This window comes from Epinephelus fuscoguttatus, linkage group LG9 (assembly GCF_011397635.1).
Source record: "Epinephelus fuscoguttatus linkage group LG9, E.fuscoguttatus.final_Chr_v1".
NCBI lineage: Eukaryota > Metazoa > Chordata > Actinopteri > Perciformes > Serranidae > Epinephelus > Epinephelus fuscoguttatus.
This window is the reverse complement of record NC_064760.1, coordinates 28,995,749-29,010,892: the sequence shown is the minus strand read 5'-3', so window position 1 is coordinate 29,010,892 and position 15,144 is coordinate 28,995,749. Positions and strand designations below refer to the sequence as shown.

General features: G+C 41.4%; 1 protein-coding gene across 1 annotated transcript; it reads left to right on the top strand.

Moving 5' to 3' along the window:
* Positions 1 to 4,640: 4,640 nt before the first annotated feature.
* Positions 4,641 to 10,322, top strand: trim105 (tripartite motif containing 105). Its single transcript, XM_049586363.1, has 6 exons — positions 4,641 to 4,997; positions 6,327 to 6,422; positions 7,101 to 7,334; positions 7,542 to 7,555; positions 7,706 to 7,821; positions 8,816 to 10,322. The coding sequence occupies exons 1-6, from the start codon at positions 4,713 to 4,715 to the stop codon at positions 9,373 to 9,375; spliced, it is 1,305 nt and encodes a 434-aa protein (XP_049442320.1). The 5' UTR covers positions 4,641 to 4,712; the 3' UTR covers positions 9,376 to 10,322.
* The last annotated feature ends 4,822 nt before the right edge of the window (positions 10,323 to 15,144 follow it).

Sequence of the window (15,144 nt, the reverse complement as noted above, 5' to 3'; positions counted from 1 at the left end):
ATGCAAGCAAAATAAGAATGAGGATGATAAGATGTATTTGTAGCTCCTTTGACTGGTTGAGTGAATTCACCTTGTAGATTGAGGAATGTGGAAGTGTCATCAGATAATTAAGGACCTGAAACATGTTGTCACTTTAAATTAGACATGAACAAATGAGCTTCAGCCACATCCAAAAACCATTGTCGCCCACTAAGTGTATGTTTTGTGAGTTTGATAACAGAACAGAATGTCTCCCTTGAGTGTTGCCTCTGCATTTCCCTGGAGCTACTAACAGTTGCCTTTCACCCACCCCCAGCACAGATTTATAGATCTAGGAGCAACATTTTATGAGATCCTCTTGGTGGGATTTTATTTAATGACGCAATAATTGGTGCACTGATTGACTCAGCACCAAAGATTACCCTTATTGATTGGGGCAGGCTGCCTCTCTGCCTCAATTTATTCTTTCAATTATAAGAGCCGTCCCCCAGCCTGCATGTGGACTGGGTCACTCCACAGTCAAGGTTGACACTTCCCTGAGCCTGACAAGAATGTGTTACTGATAAAGGATTTCTGCCCTTGCTACATTTTGCTTATCTCCAGGGGGCTCTGAAAATGGTGAGGAGGTTTTACAGTATGGCTGTATAGACAATTACTGTACAGTTTTGTGTCAGTTAAAGTTAAACCAGTGGTAGGGCTTTGCAGCTCCATTTATCCACCTGTGCCCATATAAATCTACATGTACCTAATTAGTGTGTTGGACTCCACTCCATGTGGCCTGGGATTCTCTATTTATGGTCCACTGCTCTCCATCTGATCAGTGTTTCTGCTCAGGTCCTCTGAGAACACTGGTGCCACTGATCTGATGACATGATCAGAGACCGTGGCGTCCTCACGTCGCACAGGCACAAAACTCACAGTGCACACACTGCTCGGGTTCCTGTCTCTATCTGTGAGGGTCTTGTCTGCAGGCTGTGTGAATTCAAAAATGTGAGAGTGGAGGACAGTCAAGCTGAGAAATCCCATTCAGGCACCCCCCCCTTTTTTCCCTTTTGCTCTAGGTCTATCTCGCATATAGGTTAAACTTGACAGGTGGAGAGCGTTGCCTGACCAAGATAACAGCCTTTAGTTCTCCAGTGATTCAAAATATTGATTTGAAAGGATGGACTGTCTGTGAAGTCTGCAAATTAGATTCCTGGAGTAAACATTTGTGTGGGATGCCCCACCTACTGGTATACTTTTCACAAGGCTAGGAAAGTAAAAGTGATCTGGGTCAGATCCTGTATCTCTGATCGAGTTGCAAGTCCAAATATATGGTACTAAGGACAATCAAATTAGGTGTCCCATTAAACCTTTCATTGAGGACACCAAGGCCGTGTCCTTGGTGTTGTTTCTGGGAATTTTGAGGTTTTAACAACATGAGAGAGAGTATGTGTCTATTGCACATGTAAATTATAGCTAGCGGATGTCAGGCAAACATTATTTAATCACAGACGCACTTCACTGATTTTATACATGGGGTATTATTATCTACTGTGGCTCTAGGGAGATATTTTTAAAGTCTGAAAAAAATTAGGCCACAAATCTTTGGCAAAAAGCCTGTGTTACAAAACTGGGGGAATGGTGTTTGAAAGACCAAAGCATTTAGGGTAAAATGAAAAACACTCTTGAGACTCAGTGTGTTTCCATGTTAGGTACGATTATAAGCTCTGTACCCGATTAACTTGTCATCTAAGCTGCATTTTTGTTGTGCTACATTGTAGAAAAGGGCACCGCAGATGGACACTGCTGCCACAGGGACTGTCATCAGCGACCAGTGAAGCAGCGAGGCAAGGCTCGACTCCTGGCTGGAGCAAGAGACGCTGCTGTCAGGTGCAGAGCTCCCGTTCCTCCCACTGGAGCTCTGACTGCAGGTCGAAGGCGGCAGCAAAGCTGGATATGGCTTTCTCTAAGGGCAAAAGTTTAAAATTGAGAATGCTTCATAACTCCTTGTAGTGATTTGGTACAGTTGATGCTCACCTCAGATTTGTAGGAGAATTCACATGAGTTTTTTCCCGTTAAAAGGCTTTTTTGGGGGAGTTTTTCCTTATCCGCTGCGAGGGTCCAAAGGACAGAGAGATGTCATATGCTGTAAAGCCCTGTGAGGCAAATTGTGATTTGTGATATTGGGCTTTATAAATAAAACTTATTGAGTTGAACTGACATGAACCACACTCGAGATCACCTTTTCATGTGGACTCAGGGACGGATTGGCATACTGGGATCTGGGCCCGGGTCCTTGATGTGAAAGCCCCCTGACGGTCAGTATACCTCAACCTGTGCTGGAAGTGTCTGGAAGTGCAATACTAAATTGCTGGAGTGGTCCTTTAAATCACATCATAGCCTAATGAAGGGACTTAAAGTATTTATAACATATGATTGTGGCTTTAAAACACTTATACAATCATGCAGAGGGATAAAATTCACAAATAAGGGCAGAGTTGATCAGTTAGATTAACTGATAAAATTAGAAAATAATCAAAAAATACAAAGGAGTTTTTGTGGCATCACAATCTTTTTTTACAGGGGTTGTTTTTGGGATTTCTAAAATCTGTTTGTTTTTTGTAATTCTTATTTAATACAAAGAAAATATAGAACAAGTCAGGGAATACAAGTTCAAGGATAAAATAAATTAGCAGCAATGGTAAAAATTATGCTACAGCATAATCATAAACAAAAAAGACAAAAAAAAAAAAAATAAGGAGAAACAATCAGGTAAACAAAATATCACCACAAAGGAGCAAGGCAAGAGACTGTTTCTTTGAGTAGTTGGCAAAGTTATATATGAACGCAGTGAAAGAGGGAGCACATCTTTTACACTTATGATATGAATGTGATATTTACCCAAAATGATAACCAGATTAAGAGCATCTGAAATGTTTGCATCCAGGTTGTAAAATGAATTATATCTGTGTGACTAAATTATGGTATGTTATCCATTTTTAATGACAGCCAGTTGTGGGTATCAGACCAAAACAAATTTACTCACGGACATTAAAAATTGATGGTCATTGATTTCATCTTCTGAGGAACGAAAGGTGAAAGGGTCTACCTCAAATTTTAATCTTTTGTGCAGAAAGTCGTTAACAGGGTATATTGCTCAAACATTTTTCTTTGGCTTTAGGAGCAACAGGACATGATAAGTAAAATGAAAAGTAGTTTTCCCTTAAAGGAACCTCTGTATTATTCCATACAGAGCATGTGTTAAAGTTGCCCAAAGTTTTTTGTTTAAAAACCATTCTTATCACTCTGTTATCACATTTTTTTATCCATCAAGTTAACGTCACCGACTTATACAGAGAGCAAGCAAGGTACAATCAGAGAAAACTGCAAGCTGCTTCATATCGTACCAAGTAAACGGATGGGAATTGCTGTGCAGATTTGGTCACAGGGTTGCAATGTATGGGATTTTCACAGTGCGATTGTGGTTTCACGGTTTAAAGATTTTATCTTATGATCAGTCAGAATGGCCCTTAAAGGAGTGAAAATAGAAGGGTTATTGTTGGTTGAACAAATGTTTTATTACTATCTTTAAAAACTTGAAGCCATACTATTAATGGAGGTATTAGAAGTATTAGAAAATAACTCACATGAAGAGGGGATTCAACAGCCAGTTGCATTTTTTTTTTACAGTATCGTTAACAAGCAGATGCAGCCCTATTTGGTCATGCTATTTTCTGAAACACTAATGTTAAATTATCTGGAAAAATCTTCAAAGGATAGCAAGTTTCCATCAGGACTCATTAAGTTATACACAAAGTTCAGCTTTAAATTTAGATTTTTCTCTCAGTGGTAATGAACCTGTTGTTCCATATTAAATAACTGTGTTGGAAAAGATGTGATTACATATAATTAGGACATACAGTTTTAGTTCATAGCAGTGTGACAGTGCAAAGTGAAACAGAAAACAAGTGAAGTGCAGAAAAAGTAGCTGACTGCACTAAGATCAATTCACATCCCGTTCTTTGCTGTGACGGACCAATCACAGGCGCGCTTCTACGTCGCACATGCGCAGTACGCGTGTACGTCCTGTACCCAAACAGCAGCCGAGGGATCAGAGAGCAGATGGAGGGACAGTGAACTATTTGGCCACGCTTTTCTCCGAAAAACGGACGACGTAAGTTCATGAAACTGCTACCTAAACATTTATTAAGTCACCATGTTTAAGTTTTACTTTTTTTTGTTTTGTGCTGCTTTTTTACCGGCTGCTACACGAGGCTAAACGCTAGCAAAAACCACACCAAACATCTGACCAAATGTTCATATGACAACACAAATAACAAGCTAGCTTACAGAGTCACGCGATATATCACATGATTTCTACTCATGGTCATCCTGATTAATATTTACACTTGAACTGACTGGTGTGTACACTTGTGGGGGCTTTGTGTGAGGAGCAAGTGTAGAGTTATTTGCAGTGTTGAAAGGGGAGGTGCCCACAGTCCACTGTGCTGGAGCATGATTTAGACAGTGAGCAAACATAATGTTATATAAAGAACAACAGGGAGTTGTTGTTGTAAAATGTGGCCCTTTCTAATTATAAATGTCTTATTTTATTTCAGCTGACTGAACAAACACTCTGTAAACTGTCCTCAGGAAAGGAGTGTTCCTCCTCTCTGTGTCTCTCTCCCTCCAGGCTTTTGCTTTCACTTCCTCAGTGTGGACAGCTTTGGGAGAGCAAAGCAGCCGTCACCATGGCTGCTGCTGCCATCGCCACATCCACCAAAGGCAGCCTGAGAGAGGACTTGACATGTGCCATATGCTGTGACCTGTTTCGGGAGCCAGTCATGTTGGCCTGTATGCACCACTTCTGCAAACCCTGCATCTCTAGATACTGGAGAGGAACTCAGGGGCCTGTGACCTGCCCGCAATGCCGCAAAGAGTTCAGCTCCAAGCAGTTTCAGACCAACTACCTTGTGACAGCCATGGTGGAGAAAGTCCGGGCCACCACCTCAGACACTTACATCAAGAACCTAGAGGTGAGTTGACACTTCTACTACATGCTTCACCGTGATCCTGCTGGCTGCCTTCCATGCCTTTATTCCTGGTCATCTGGAAAGTGTTATTAAGTGTTTGGCAATCTTATACAAATAACATTATGTTCTTAAGTAAACCAATCGATTTAAAATGACCGTTCTATAACCTTAGTTCACCTTAGTTATGTAAGTTGAATGCGATTGGGCTCTGCATTTCAGTCCACATCTGTGTTTATTTCTCTGTTGTTCCACCTTGGACACATCTCGCTTGAATTGCTTTGGGCAAAGGTCACCCTCCACTCCCTTTTATATTACCTTGCGTGACAGGATATATGACTTAATCACAACAGGCAAACTAATATACACTGCCAGAATAATAAAACACCTGAACAAGATTTGCGTAATAAATCCTACCTTTGTCACTGTTGTTAAATCTTTTTTAAAACTGTACCAGAAAGGTATGTATTCAACTTTATGGTTGTTTCTGTAGAAACAGATTTTGGGAAATATGCTTATTTAGTTCCCTCCTTAGAGTTAGATGTGAAAGTCGATACCAGTTTCTAGTAAACATGAGGCTAAACAACCTAAGCTTAGGTTAGCATATAGACTGTGAGGGGGGAACAGCTCGCCTGGGTCTGTCCAAAGGTAATAAAATCCACCTTCCAACACTTCTTAAGCTTACTTATTAACACATTTCTTTCTTGGTTTGTCTATTACACACAAAAACAAGCAGTTTTAAGGGCCTTTCCTGTGGCACTATTTCTTGTCAGCGTGCAGTCACTTCCTGTTGTCTATGCTGGATGCCTTGCAACCTTGTGAAGACTTCATTGAAAGTGAAACAGCATCATAGGCAATGTTAAACTGTTTGTTATAGGCTGTAGTTCAGAAACAGATTCAGGCTTATTGCCAAATAGGCTTTAACATACAAGGAATTTGTTTTGATGTTTTGGTGCACAGACGGAAAACATACATAGAATAGAAAAAAATACATTCTACATATTAAAACATACTATTTGTGCTGTTGTTGTACTAGATTGCATCAAATTACAAGGTGTTACTGATGTTTTTTCTCAACCATACAGTATGCAGATAAGGTGGGTAAAATAATTTGGTCTACATCTTTCAATAAAACGGCAGTTTAATATAACAACAGTACATCCTCAGACCATACCATGGACTTGACTAAAAAGAGTCAACAGGAACTGAACATTTTATAGTAGCTGTGTTCTTTTTTCTGGTCATTCAGTATTGTGCTCGATGCTCTGCTCAGTCTCTCATTATGTGCCTACTGTTTCTGTTTCCACACTCATTTGATTTCCTATTGTTGCACAGAAACAACTGAAAGAGACTTTGGAGAGCCATCGCCTGAGGAAGGAGGATTTCATCAACAGTATTCGCGGAGACAGAGACAAGATGGATACCATAAAGGTACACTCCCTCGGGGAACTCGAGGGGTTGCAGCACTTAACAGATAAGAATGCACATGAAGCTCCCTAATGGCTGTTTGCAATATGTCGCTGTGCATATTCAGTGGTGTTTGCAGATGGCGGTAAGTGACAGCTTGTGCTTTGATATGTAAAACATAATGGTCCTGCGCTTGGGTGCGTAAATGTCTTTCTAACCTCTGACTTCATTGTGTGTCAGCTATGCGTAGAACATCCTTACTATACAGTCTTACATGACGGAGATGATGTCAAATTTGCTACAGCAGAAAGGCATCGAACCAAGTTGCTTAAACAAATGACAAGACTTGATCACACCACGTGAAACTGTGCACATGCAGAGGCAACAGAAACACATCTAATGCGTATGAGGCAGATGTAAGATGACAGCTTGATTTTAGTTGTGCATGCTGTGCAGAGGTGAACAGGAAATCCTTCCCCACTTTGTGTGACGCATACATCTTTGATGTCAAGTGTAGCTTTGTTTCCCCTTGTTTGTCTCTCTCTAAAGATGTGTGCTTTTGTGAAAAGCTGAACAAACAAGCCACTTGGCAACAACATAGCTAACTCTTAGTGTTTCCAACTGGTCCATGAAAAATGTGGCAATCCAAAGAAAGCAAGATGGCACCTCGATATGTAACATTATCGTTTTTCCCTGTCACAGAGAGTCGGGGCAGATCTGCAGGCTCGTGTCAAAGGGGAATTCAGAGCCCTCCATCAGATCCTGCATGATGAGGAGAACTGCGTGCTGGAGCAGCTGAGAAGAGAGCAGGAGGAGGAGCTGGAGAAAGTCCAGCGTCACCTGGAGGCCGTAGAGCTGGCTGTGAGGGCGCTGGAGGACAATATGAGAGCACTACAGCAGGCCAGCGCTGCCACTGAGAACATTGTGCTCACTGAGGTGAGGTCTCGGCTTGGACAAAAAGTTTGAATACTCTTAAGTGTTTTAATGCCTCAGGGTAGCTGTCAAGCTGCAAAAATGTTGATCACATCTGAATTTTTAATAAAAACCCAGAGTGTCATGTAATCTGACATGTGAGTTTTGCATCAGTTTGAGAAAAAAAGAACAGTTGTTAATGTGATTTTTCTTTCATTTCCTTCCCTCTAGCTCCCCCAGCTTAGGTGAGTGTCCATATTAGCAGTTTGACTGATTGATTACCTTTGGCATTTTTGCACCAGTCATATGCTTATTTGATTTCTACCTCAATTAAGTGTCATCTTTGCTGAGCATAAACGCCCCTCACTACATGTATGTTTGCTTTTCTCGGACAGGCCTTATGTGCAGGTGGATATTGCCCCGGAGTTTGATGTTAACGCTTTCAGCAACAAATACATGGGCCCATTACAGTACATCACATGGAGGAAAATGTTCAAGTCTTTGAAGCCAGGTAATGTCCTCTCTGACGTGCTTCATTAGACACAAAAAGAGCTGAAAACTGTCTCGGCCTCGACCCTGACAGTAATTACGGGAAAATTACTAGCATTATATAGCATATATACACTGCATATATCCAGACAGGTGACAAACTCTGAATAAAAGTGGAGAAGCAGACGTTTACGTGCACCAGGGCTCACTGAATGGTTTGGCAAGTTTGGAAATGACATAAATAAAATGCTACAGCCTACATTCACCAGATCTTGACACAGTTGAACATCAATGGAAGGTTTTGGACCATCATATAAGGCAATGCTCTCCATTACCTCCTCCATAAGACCAAATGATATAAATTTTTATCTTTAAATCTATATAGTGATTTCTGTGTCTCTGATGCTGTGTTTGCTTTTCTATGCGTGTGCTGTACTCAGTACATCTTGATCTCAGCGACTGTTTTGCATGCACAAAATATTCAGTTTTTTGCCCTTATTCCGAAAAAGACAATATTCCGAGTGAGCTCTTTACATGGCCAATAAAAGCAGTGTTTCCTCTTCCTAGCAGACATGTGGGCCTTACTTCTGGGCATGTCTCTCTACCCCACAGCCTTGCAAGCTGTTGGCAAGTGGGTCTGTGTACAACAAACTGTGATAAAACCCCCACTTGAGATGCATATTCCTAATGCATTTTGCTTCTAAAACCTGAATAACATCAGCACGTCCCACATGTCCCAGGCGAAAAAATGCCTCATTCAGAATGAGGCCTAATTTGGAATATCCGAACAGACTTGGCAGGGAGCACTGGAGCTGCTCTGGAGACTCGTGGTGGCCCGACTCCATGAGATACTTTATAATGGTTTTTCCTTTAATTTGCCCCCCTTCCATTATGTTGAAGTAGTAACAGAATGACAGTAATGACACCATTGTTGCACTGATAGCATAGATTTTCAATTTAACATGTGATGCTCTGTTGAATTTTATCACCATTTAATGGATTGTTTTGCTCCAAAGGTCCTTCACCATTAACGTTTGATGTCGACACAGCGCACCCGAGCATTCACGTCTCCAGGGACAAGACCGCGGCAGTCGAATGCAGCGTCATGATCCCACACACAGATCACACCAAGCGTTACCTCCAGTGCGTCAACATTCTGGCTGCTCAGGGCTTCCAGTCAGGCAGACACTACTGGGAGGTAGAGGTGGGCACCAAACCCAAGTGGGACCTGGGCGTGGCTTCTGAGGCCGTCGACAGGCACGCTCGGATCAAGCTGAGCCCCGACAGCGGCTACTGGACGCTGCGGCTGCGCAATGGGAGCGAGTACTCGGCCGGCACACAGCCGTGGACGAGGCTGCAGCTCAACTCTTCCCTTCAGAGGCTCGGGGTTTTCTTAGACTGCGAGGAGAGGAGGGTGTCCTTCTACAACGCCGACGATATGAGCCTGCTGTACACGTTCACCAATGGGCCGAGGGGCAAGGCGTTCCCCTTTTTCAGCCCGTGCATCAGTGACAGCAGTCAGAAACCTCCGCCTATCAGACTCCTCCACTACCCGCCTGTTGCTCTGTCTGGCTAAAATGGGTGCAATCAATAAAAGCTCTTCAGTATGCAAGTGCTGTCCATTCACTTATTGACCAATGACTGTTATCACTCAGCTCTTAAGGACAGCACTGCCATTAAACCATTATTGTCCTATATCCCAGCGTTTAAAATTTCAGATTGATCTCTTATTTTCCATCATCATCGCACGCATCTGTTTTCTATCTGAAATGAGCCTTAAAATCCTTGAAATGTTATGAAATTTTCCATATTCACTGTGTAATAAAATTTCATTGTGCTGTAATTGCTCCGAAGAGGCTCATTGGATTTGTAGGAGCAATCAGCAGAAACATAACAACACTAGATTCAACCCATTTTGGGCAAATATTATGGAGCTTAGACGTGGCAAATTACATTTTAAGGCTGGATTTTCACTGTATATATTTCAATCACATATCTTAAATAGATGGAGATGGGCAACCTTTTAAATAATGTGATTAATTAAGCTTTTATAGAATCAGAATATCTTTAGGCTCATTTGTAAAGGGGTTTTTTAATCACCAGTGAGTGCAATCAGTATGAAGGAAATGTGCACTTAACTGAGATTTTACATTTGATTAAATGGTTCTTCATGTTTTATACATTAGTCTGAAATGATACTGTTCTGCCTCTTTATTTCACGTTGTCTGATGAAGCTGAACTCCTAGATGTAACCTCACTGCTTCTCATGACCTTACGACTTCTAGCAGCTGCTGTTAAATTGTCATTTTGTGTTACATTTATGTACATCGTGCCTAAATTGGAACATGTGATATAAGGCACACTTTACTGTTTACTGTTCAAGGAAGTTACTCAAATGCTGATTCAGTCTATGCAGTGTATTTACATTGTTTATGTCAGTTACATGTTGAACTGACAGAGCCAAACAATCGCTGTAAAACCTGCTGATGCAAACAATAAAGCAAATCACTTTTTCCTTCTTAAATAAACACTGTCTTTGATTTTCGTCTGCAGCTGTGACTCCGCACTCCTCCACGACCTCACTTGAAATAATCAAGGATGTTATTAAGCATCATCAAAGCAGAGCGCACGACTATGAATACATGAGCCGCCTCTGACACTTCAGCAGCCAGAGGAGGCGGGCTCTGGGTCGATTATCTTTACAAACACACAAGAGCACTGACGTCCTGTTTCCTCCTGCCAGGTGAAAGGTCACGTAAACAGAGTGACAGTGGGGATGCCTCTGAGCAGCTCGATGGGCCTCTGGGGGCACGCCGAAGCAGGATGCTGCTGCGTCCTCTGCAGATTGGAAAAATGTTACAACGAGCTGCATCACAGGGGAACACATGCTCTTCCTGCACGGTGGCTATATGGAGTGGGTGCGCTTACAACACACAACACGCCAGTCATTCACTTTGACCTAAAAATACAGATTCAAGTCAGCTCCATCTACTGAATTGAAGAAAGCCTTTGCTTTATATTAAAGCTGAGGAGATTATGAGGACAGACTGTGTTTATATGACTCTTTTGGACCCCGTGTCCTCTCTGGAAATCCTTTTGTGCCTCTTGGTTTAAAGAATATGGAGGACAAAAAATAGCTTTATCAATGAATAAATGAATGTAGAAATAAATATAGTAGTATAATAATAATAAATGTATTAACACAATTTTGAATAAATGAAGTAATATGGAAATAAATAAATATGAATATATACAGGAATAAATAAATTAATATTGAAATAAATAGAGAAAAAGATCGAATTCATGCTGAAATAAGCACATAAATAAATGCTGAGATGAATAAATAAAAAATAAATAAATGCTGAGGAAAAATAAAAATTTATAAGTAAATGTTGAAATAAATAGAGATAAAGAACAAATTAATGCTGAAATAAGCGCATAAATAAATAAAAATAAATAAATGCTGAGATAAATAAATAAAAATAAATAAATACATTCTGAGATAAATAAAAATGAATAAATAAATGTTGAAATAAATATGGAAGTAAATACATAAACAAAAGTCAGTAAACAGGACTTAATAAATATCTTGAATTTATTTCTATATTTTTTGTACAACTCAATTTATTTCTGTATTTCTGTGTCTATATGATAATAAGGTAGGCAGTCCTAACCTTTGAATTTTTAATTTATTTATTCTATTAATTTATTTTTGTATTAATTTCAGCATTTATTTATTCTTTAATTTTTCTTATCTAAGCTCATGTCATTTTTTGTCCCCCATAGGGAATTGATATTCAACTTTATATTATTATATTCATATTATTTTGTTACTGTTATTGAATTGTGGTTGGTAGCCTCGTTAGAGGCATCAAACATTAAAGCTGTACTTCTCAATATATTTATATTAACAGTAGGAAAAATCACAGGGTATAATGTGAAAGGCACCACTCAGCGAATCCACACAGAATTATCACCCAGCTCTCCTCAGCTCTACAGAGCGCTTTAGAATCTTGTTGCAAATTGTTTTAGTTTTCTATCTGGCAACATTAAAGGCATACTATCCAAGAATTGTAGGTAACTCTTTGTAAACGCAACTATCAAACTTGGCCACACCCTCCTCCACTGTTTTTATGAACACTGCAAGCTACTGTTGTAGGAATGGTACATTTGCTGTAATGGAAGAGCTGATAGACCTACTTTAGTAAGCTCACTAAGCTAACCACCAACCAGAGTCCTGCACGGCCCAGTGTTTTAAACCTCATCCTCTAGTGGTAACCATCCAGCCATCCATTTTCAACCGCTTATCTGAAGCCAGGTTGCAGGGGCAGCAGTCTGAGCAAAGTATTCCTGACGTCCCTCTCCCTTGCAACACTCTCCAGCTCCTCCTGGGGGACCCCGAGGTGTTCCAAGGCCAGACAAGATATGTAATCTCTCCAGTGTGTTCTAGGTCTGCCTCGGGGCCTCCCACCATTTGGACGTGCCTGGAACACCTCTAATGGGAGGCGCCAAGGAGGCATCCTGATCAGATGCCCAAACCACCTCAACTGACCCCTTTCGACTTGAAGGAGCATCGGCTCTACTCCAAGCTTCCTTTTGAATGTCCGAGCTCTTTACCGTGAGCCCAGCCAGTCTTCTGAGGAAACTCATTTCGGCCGCTTGTATCCGCAATCTCATTCTTTTGGTCATTACCCAGAGCTCACAACCACAGGTGAGGGTTGGGATGTAGATGGACCAGTAAATCGAAAGCTTTGCCTTCTGGCTCAGCTCTCTCTTCACCACAACAGTCCGGCACAGTACCTGCATCACTGCAGAAGCTGCGCCAAACCGCAGATCCATCTCACGCTCCATGATACCCTCACTCCTGAACAAGACGGCGAGATACTTGAACTCCCTCGCTTCACTCACTCCCAACCCGGAGGGGGCAATCCACTGTTTTCTGGCAGAGAACCGTGGCCTCAGACATGGAGGTGCTGACTCTCATCCAGACTGAGAGTTAAAGTCAATCCTACATTCACTCTCATTTTAGAACAAGCCTTGTCCATTTGGTGTTTTGTTTGTCTGCGATTTTTTTTTAGCTTCCTCTTGGATGAGTGCTGCTTCTACCTGCTGCTACAGTCCTGACCCCACTTGCACCCTGTTATTGGCTGGGTGCTGCACGCCCAGAGATGTCCCAAACACAGCAAAATAAGAATAAAATAAGAAAATACAGGCAGAGGGCAGAGTCTCTGCAGAGAAATTCACCACTACACACTTAAAGCGGATCATGCTCGATTATTGATATTACTTTTGTATAAGTCTATACATTGTTTTTTTTTAAGGAAAATCCTTCCTATAGTATAATGTATTGGTTCACTCACACAGCTCTTATCAACATGTTCAACAGCAGGCAGTTGTTTCCAGCTAAAAAGCTCATATCTGTTTAAAACTAAAATTAGAAACACTTATATCCATTAATGAATTGGTGGAGACCAAAATGGAGTTAAGGGGAGTGAATGATAAAAAACAAGACTTCAAATGATCGCTAATGTTTCTCTTTGTCTGCTGGATGTTCAAATAGTCAGCTGTTTGCTAACATTTTTGCCAAAGTCTAAGGGCTGCTGTGAAAGTGTGCCTACTTAGGGCAACAAAAAAGTTTATCTTGGGTGTGTAGGTACAATGGACAACCAAGAAAGGACGGCAGAAGAGATAGCCGCACACCAAATCAACTGGGCTGGACAGCCATGAAAAAGGTTCACAGGCTGAGATTAATGCCAAAAAATTAATTCATTCATTCATAACATCTGTGCACAAAAAAGGGTGCTCAAAGTGCAAAAACAGCAAAGAAAAGTGATTGAAAAAAGCAGCAAATGTTCCAGTCCTTGACCATCATCAGTGCTGCCCTCAAGTGGCCAGAAAATCAATAAAAGGGGAATTCATTAATTTAGGATCGTGTAAAGTTCTAGTTATAGAAATGACTCAACTCCAGCTACCATTTGTTTCAACATACAAGAGTTCAGTATCATAATAGAGAGGAATTCCCCTCAATGCATTCACCTCACAGCCAGTTAGTTTGTAAATAATTTACATTCAAGCACTTCTCCGTCTTCTAGTCAGGAAGCTTGCCATAACCGCTGACCGACGGTGAGCATGACCTACAGCTGATAAAAAATTCTGGCTGCCTCAATTAAAACAAAACAAAACCCCCACTTGAACAGTGACAGCTTCTTCAAAGTAGCTTGGCAGAGCGCAGTGTCGTGCACAGGCCAATGGGCACGGACTTCAGTGAGGGAGCGAGCAGGCTGCACGCGCACTCCACATCCTTCCTATGATAGTAGCAGTGGATCTGTAATGTGTTTCCTGACCCGAGGATGGGCCGGATGGAGTGCTGACACTTCAAGGACGGGTCCTTGAGTCCGCAGTTGTCTCCCAGGAGCCAGCAGGACTATAGACTGAAACCTTTTCATCCCACACAGCAGGGGTGATCATACTGTCCAGCATGAGGGCTGTTGTTTGTTATCACTGTTGCCTGATTGGCTTGTCTGGATGCCTGTGTGTGCAGATTATTGTTATATTGGCCACTCATGTGTTTTCATGTGTTTCTGACATTATCTGTTTCATATTCATAATGAGATTTGGTAACTCCCTGGACGTAGCTTTGTTAGGCTATCAACACGATTTAGAGTGTTTATGTTCCTCTGAAGCCGAGGTCGCTGCGGGGCTGAAACCGGGAGAACATTTTAATTACAACCATTCAATCACAACATTGTGTTTTAAGGTCAGAGAGGTGGTTTGCCGTAAGGGATCTGGGGGGAAACGCATGCCCACAATAACACGCAATGATCCTTTGACTCTGTGTTATTCCACACACTCCTGATGTCCGGCTCTGCACGGCTCCAAAATCACTGAGAATAACAACATCATTTTTTCTTATTGACAGCTGCTGTGTGATGGGTGGACTGGTGTTCAACAGTTCTGAAGGCACAGTTATGAAGGAGTCTGGAGTCAGCTAGTGTCATTATTGTTGTAATAGATTTCCAAGAGGAGATACAGCATACTATTGATTTTACAGCAAATGGTGCTGAAAAGCAGAGCTGATTTATTGCGTTGGCTTCGGTGTGCATTCTGGTTCTTCTGTGACTCCAGAAGAGGTTTGACTGGACCTTGAAGTCGCTGCTACATCAGATGATAAATGAATGAAACCCACAGCTGCATCCGACACTATGTGTGTGTCCTCGATCACCCAAGTGCACACCTCTTATGCTCCCTTTGACTTTTTTATTTCCAAGAGAACATGGTACATTGGTTTTCAATTTTCAAAATCCCGCTGTGTAAAATAAAACAGGGCTCATAGCAGCTCGCTATG

Bases quoted from the DNA above. Each gene is read 5' to 3' on its own strand.
- trim105 (XM_049586363.1), top strand. From the start codon at position 4,713: ATGGCTGCTGCTGCCATCGCCACATCCACCAAAGGCAGCCTGAGAGAG. The intron at 4,998-6,326 runs GTGAGTTGACAC...ATTGTTGCACAG, and splicing joins CTTACATCAAGAACCTAGAG to AAACAACTGAAAGAGACTTT. The intron at 6,423-7,100 runs GTACACTCCCTC...TCCCTGTCACAG, and splicing joins ACAAGATGGATACCATAAAG to AGAGTCGGGGCAGATCTGCA.